This window comes from Passer montanus, unplaced genomic scaffold (assembly GCF_014805655.1).
Source record: "Passer montanus isolate IOZ18808 unplaced genomic scaffold, ASM1480565v1 scaffold114, whole genome shotgun sequence".
In the NCBI taxonomy this organism is placed as follows: Eukaryota; Metazoa; Chordata; class Aves; order Passeriformes; family Passeridae; genus Passer; species Passer montanus.
In genome coordinates, this window is record NW_024358058.1 from 727,251 (window position 1) to 732,140 (window position 4,890).

At 66.7% G+C, this 4,890-nt stretch overlaps 1 protein-coding gene across 4 annotated transcripts; it reads left to right on the forward strand.

Annotated features, from left to right (window-relative positions):
- The first annotated feature begins 58 nt into the window (after positions 1 to 58).
- Positions 59 to 3,540, forward strand: LOC120496419 (GRAM domain-containing protein 2A-like). Of its 4 annotated transcripts, XM_039696851.1 has the most exons (11): positions 316 to 633; positions 723 to 894; positions 988 to 1,063; positions 1,252 to 1,425; positions 1,519 to 1,617; positions 1,751 to 1,957; positions 2,218 to 2,281; positions 2,538 to 2,648; positions 2,752 to 2,854; positions 3,026 to 3,133; positions 3,199 to 3,540. In XM_039696851.1, exons 1-11 carry the CDS (start codon positions 624 to 626, stop codon positions 3,209 to 3,211), a joined length of 1,137 nt encoding a protein of 378 aa, XP_039552785.1. In that variant the 5' UTR covers positions 316 to 623; the 3' UTR covers positions 3,212 to 3,540. The 4 variants fall into 4 exon arrangements, with proteins under 4 accessions (XP_039552786.1, XP_039552784.1, XP_039552787.1 ...); XM_039696852.1 differs by lacking the exons at positions 723 to 894; positions 988 to 1,063 and having other exon boundaries at positions 59 to 410; positions 1,751 to 1,822; positions 1,898 to 1,957; XM_039696850.1 differs by lacking the exons at positions 723 to 894; positions 988 to 1,063 and having other exon boundaries at positions 59 to 410.
- Positions 3,541 to 4,890: the final 1,350 nt, after the last annotated feature.

Here is a 4,890-nt window from a genome sequence, read left to right on the forward strand (position 1 = left end):
CGGGTTTGCGGGGTGCCCATGGATTGCGGGGTGCCCATGGACTGCGGGGTGTGCCGGGTTTGCGGGGTGCCCGCTGTGAAATGCCACAGGATCGCAGAGTGCCGCGGGCTGGGCTGTGCCGCTCCGGTTGTCAGCACTGCTGCAGTTTGCAGCTGGTTTGGGGGCAGCTGGCTGGTCCCGCACCCCCGGGGCCGGGCTGGGGCTCACCCCGGGCTGTCTCGGGCTGGGGCTGCCCCGGCCGCTCCCTGCGAACCTGCCGCGGCCGCCCGGCCCCGCCCGCTGCCCTTCCTCGGGAGGAGGAGGAGGAGGAGGAAGAGGAGGAGGAGGTGGCAGCGGAGCAGGAGCGGCGCTGGAAGCAGTGGGAGCGGGACAGATCCGCCGGGACGGGGCCCGGCTGTGCCCCCCAGCAGGTACCGCGCGGGGCCCGCCCGGGACGGGGGTCTGGGGCCGCAGCCGCCTTCCCGTCCCCTCTGGAGCCAGACCGGCCGCCACCCGCGCCGGCACCCCCGGCTGGGGCTCGCTGTCCCCGCCACCCGCCGGTACAGGGGTCACCCTTCCCCGTCACCCCGCTGCCCACGGGGGTCGCAGCCAGCACATGATGCCATGGGACAGGCAGAGGGGTCATGAGGCCGGGTGAGCTCTGTTGTCCCGGTCCCGGGTGGCCTGAGCCGTGTCTCTGTGTCCTCCTCGGTGGAGTGACACGTTGGTGACACTGGGATCAGGTGCTGCAGGAATAGACCGTCCCCACAACGTGCCTCCTCTGCCCCGGCTGTCGCACCCATCCCTCATGCCGGGGAAGCTGAGGCGCAGCAGGCGGGAGGTGCTGGGGGAGAAGCAGTGGCGCAGCCTGGAGGAGAGGGGAGGTGCCCAGCTGGAGCAGCCCAAGCTCACCAGGTGGGTGCTGCCCCTCGTGGGGTCACATCCCGCACCCCAGCCCCCCATCCCACCTGTGCCCCTCGAGTCACCCCCTCCGATGCCTCCTTCCAGATCCAGGACCTATGAGTCCCCCTGCAGGGAGACAGAGCAGGCGGCCGCGGGCAGGCAGGGACCCCCATCCCCCTCGGTGAGTCTTGGGGTACCGCAGCTGAGGAGGAGGACCCCAGCCCCAGTCCCAGCCCCGTGGGCTCGGCTGGACGCTCTCTTGGGGCGGGGACCGAGGGAGGGCTCGTCCCGGTACCGTGGCAGGCGGGGCTGGAGCAAGGGGCTGCAGGATGCCCGCGGCCCCCAGCACCGACCCCAGCCCTCCCGCAGCTGAGCAAGCAGGACAGCAGCTACCGCCGGGCCTTCGGGGAGCTCGCCGAGCAGGACGTGCTGCTGGGCTGCTTCTCATGCGCCTGGCAGAGAGAAATGCCCTACCACGGCCGCCTGTACGTGTCCTCCCGCCACATCTGCTTCCACTCCAACCTCCTGCTCAAGGACATCAAGGTGGGGCTGGAGCGGGCGTGGGGCCGGCGGCGCAGGCAGGGGCACAGGTGGCAGTGGGGAACACGGTGACACAGCCTGTCCCCCCTGGCACAGGCCGTGGTCCCTGTCGCTTCCATCTCAGCCCTCAAAAAGACCAACACGGCGCTGCTGGTGCCCAACGCAATCAGCATCCGCACGGCCAAGGGGGAGAAGGTGAGAGCGGGGACAGTGCTGGGCAGCCTCAGCCGGGGCTGTCTCGAGTGCCTCGCTCCCCGCGGGCTCTGGGCCGGGACCGAGGGGGCAGCTCTGGCACAAATCCACAAATCCCCTTCTCGCTCCCCCGCAGTTCCTCTTTGTGTCGCTGCGCCAGCGAGAGGCCACGTACCAGCTCCTGAGGTCGGTGTGCAAACACCTGCAGGTACGCGGGGTCTGGATGTGGAGGAGACTCCATCCATCCATCGCACGGCACCTCCCTTCATCTCTCCTTGTCCAGGGCAGCGGCCAGAGCCCTCGAGACTCTGTGAGATATGAGAAAACTCTTGGAAAGTCTCAGGTAAGGCAGGGAATGGAGGGCAGGCGGGTACAACAGGAGGAGGGGTGGTCCCAGCCCCCTGGATGGGGTGGGCTGGGTGCAGTGGCTGGGAAGATGTGTGTGGGGGGGGAACATGAAAAGCCCCAGCCCGAGGCAGCACAGACCCCAGGACCCTCCCTTCTGTGGGTGACACAGGTCCCGTCAGGTCCTCCCATGTCCCCGCGGCAGTGGGGCAGGTACCTCGGGGACACACGTCATGACTGGGGCTTGTCCTCTTCCAGATCTCGAGCCAGTCAGCCCTGGAGCAGAGCACCCCGGAGCCCAACAGCCTCCCCGAGCCCCTGGGTGAGCGGCCCCGGTGCCCTCCTCGCCTGCCCACAGCCCTGCCCGCGTCCCGCCCGCATCCGTGCCCGCTGGCAGCTCTGGGCTCTGCTCCTCCCCAGACACGCAGGGTCTGGGGGGACCACGCGGCCTTCAGCCCCCCAGCCAGCATCTCCCACAGCTCCAGGGAGTGCAGGATCAGCACTTTGTGGCCCCGTGTGCCCCAGGACACACAGACCCCTCGCTGGGGCATTCATCGAGTGTCTCTGGTCACCTGCAGATGAACCAAAGCCGGGATCAAGGCAGGCAGAGGACGAGGATGGCGAGGTGGCTCGGCTGGTTCCCAGCAGCAGCAAATGGGTGCCCTCAGCAGAGAGACGTGGCCTCTGGGGTGGGTCAGGGGGCTCGGCATGGGGGGGATGGTCTGGGGGTTTACACCCTGGCAGAGCTGAGCATGGACTCTCAGTGCCACTAACACTGCCTTGTCCTGGCAGGGAGGCCCCACGCCGTGCTCTGGGCCTGGGCCACTGCACTTTGGTCCCGGATAAACCCCCAGCTGAGCTCTGTCAACATCATCATCATCATCTACCTGCTGATGTGAGTCCCCAGCACCTGCTCCCAGCCCCGGTCCCCATCCCTACTGACACGGGGTGGCCCTGGCAGGCCAGGGTTCCTACGTGACCCCAGGGTGAGCACACAGTGCCCGTGGCACTGCTCCTTGCCCCCTGTGCCACCCTGTGCCCCTGGCTGACGCCGGCCTGTCCCCAGCATGGTGGCCCTGCTGCTGTCCTCGGGGTACATCGGGCTGCGCATCGCCGAGCTGGAGCAGCAGCTGTCCTTCGCGGGGGCTGGGCCAGGCCTCAACCTGTCACTGCAGTGAGTGGGGGGCGTGGGGGGCTCTGTCCCCAGCAGGGACTCCTCCTCACCCTGCCTCCCCCCAGGTACCAGACGTGAGGCCACTGAGGACCACCACCAGCGCTCCAGCCGGGGCTCAGGGGCTGCTCTGAGCCCTGCCTTGGCCTCTCGGGGGGCTCCGTCACCAAGTGCCTTCCAGCTCCCCACCATGCCCGGGAAGCCCACGGGCTGAGAGGCTCCATCTCTCCCTGTCTGCCCACCCTGAGCAGCAGCAGAAGAGACCCAGGGAGCTCCCAGAGGCGCAGAAAGCAGGGAAGGGGGGCTGGAGTCAGCAGCAACCCCCAGCCAGCCCTCCCTGCCCAGAGGGAGCAGGCAGAGGGGGCCAAGCCCCCGGCAAGGCAGGGGCACAGAGAACAGAATATTCTATTAATAAAGATTAATAAAATCTGTATTATATTAATATTTATTATTTGCTGGGCCAGATGCCACAGGATGAGCATGAACAGTCCCCCATGCACCCCGTTTCCCAGGACACACCAGGACACAGCAGGACCAGGGGCTTTGATTCTGACTGGTGTGGGGAGGCAGCTCCAGGTGCTGATGGCCCAGGGGTCCAGGGAGCAGCAGAAGACCCTGAGCAGCTCCCCGGGGCCCTGGTTGCTGCTGACAGTGGGAGACAGAGGGGAAAGGGGTGGTGAGGGGGGCACCAGGGAGCCCCAGGGCCTGGCCAGCTGCAGGCCCTGGCTCTTACCCTGCTCCTTCCCTGGGATGGGGCTCACCCGACAGGAAGGTGTAGGGTCACAGGTACACAGCGGGGACAATGGGTTCCCACAGGTTCTGAGCATAAACTGGGGGTGGGAGCAGAGCTGGGGGCACAGCAGAACTTGCATCCCACAGAAGGATCCACCCAGCCCAAAGCCCTGGAGCTTAATCCCTTCCTAGGCCAGTTAAGGGACCCTGGGTGTTTCCCCAAGAACCAAGATGGGGAATGCAGGCACTGGCAGCTCCTTTCTCTCCCCACAGAAGGACCCACCCAGCCCAAAGCCCTGGAACTTAATCCCTTTCTAGGCCAGTTAAGGGACCCTGGGTCCCCAAGAACCAAGATGGGGAATGCAGGCACTGGCAGCTCCTTTCTCTATGCCATTTCCTGGGCCATCCCTTCCTCAGATCCACAGCTCAGCTCCGTGCCTGGGGCAGCAGCAGTGGGGGATGCCAAGGTCAGGGATCCTCCCTCTCCTCGTCCTGCTGCTCAGCCCCATGGAGCAGCTCTGCCCCACACCACCCAGCCCGGGGGTCTCCAGCAGCAGGCCTGGTCCCTGCAGCCTCAGTCCCTGGGGGAGGGAGCTGCCAGGGTTCCACGTCCCTCCCAAGGGCTGGAATGAGGCACAGGGCTGTACCCCACTGGAGAGGTGCCCAGGGAGGGGGTGCCCCCCCGTGAGGGTCCCACCTGCATGGGGACAGCAGGACTGAGGGGCTGTGCACCCCCAGCCCCACTGCAGCTACACCCCAGCAGCTGCCCCACGGCAAGGAGGGGCCGTGCCAGGCCAGGGACCCCTTTTCCTCCTTCCTGCCATGCCAAGGGGCACATGGCAGGGCAGGGATGGGGCTGTGCCCTTTCCCCGCAGCACGAAAGCAAACAGGAGCGGGAGGCTGGGAGCAATAAACTGCAGGTGAGATCTGTGCCAAGAAAGCTGGTACCCGGCAGATGTGGGGTGGGGACTCTGGTGACTTGCTGCACCCTTTGCTGTGGAGAAGCAAAGTGGAGCCATGGAGACCAA

What these genes read in the sequence shown, in the direction of transcription:
- LOC120496419 (XM_039696850.1), top strand. Translation starts at nt 81, where the DNA reads ATGCCACAGGATCGCAGAGTGCCGCGGGCTGGGCTGTGCCGCTCCGGT. An exon ending in CCGGCTGTGCCCCCCAGCAG is followed by an intron (nt 411 to 1,251) that starts GTACCGCGCGGG and finishes GCCCTCCCGCAG; the next exon opens with CTGAGCAAGCAGGACAGCAG. An exon ending in AAACTCTTGGAAAGTCTCAG is followed by an intron (nt 1,958 to 2,217) that starts GTAAGGCAGGGA and finishes GTCCTCTTCCAG; the next exon opens with ATCTCGAGCCAGTCAGCCCT.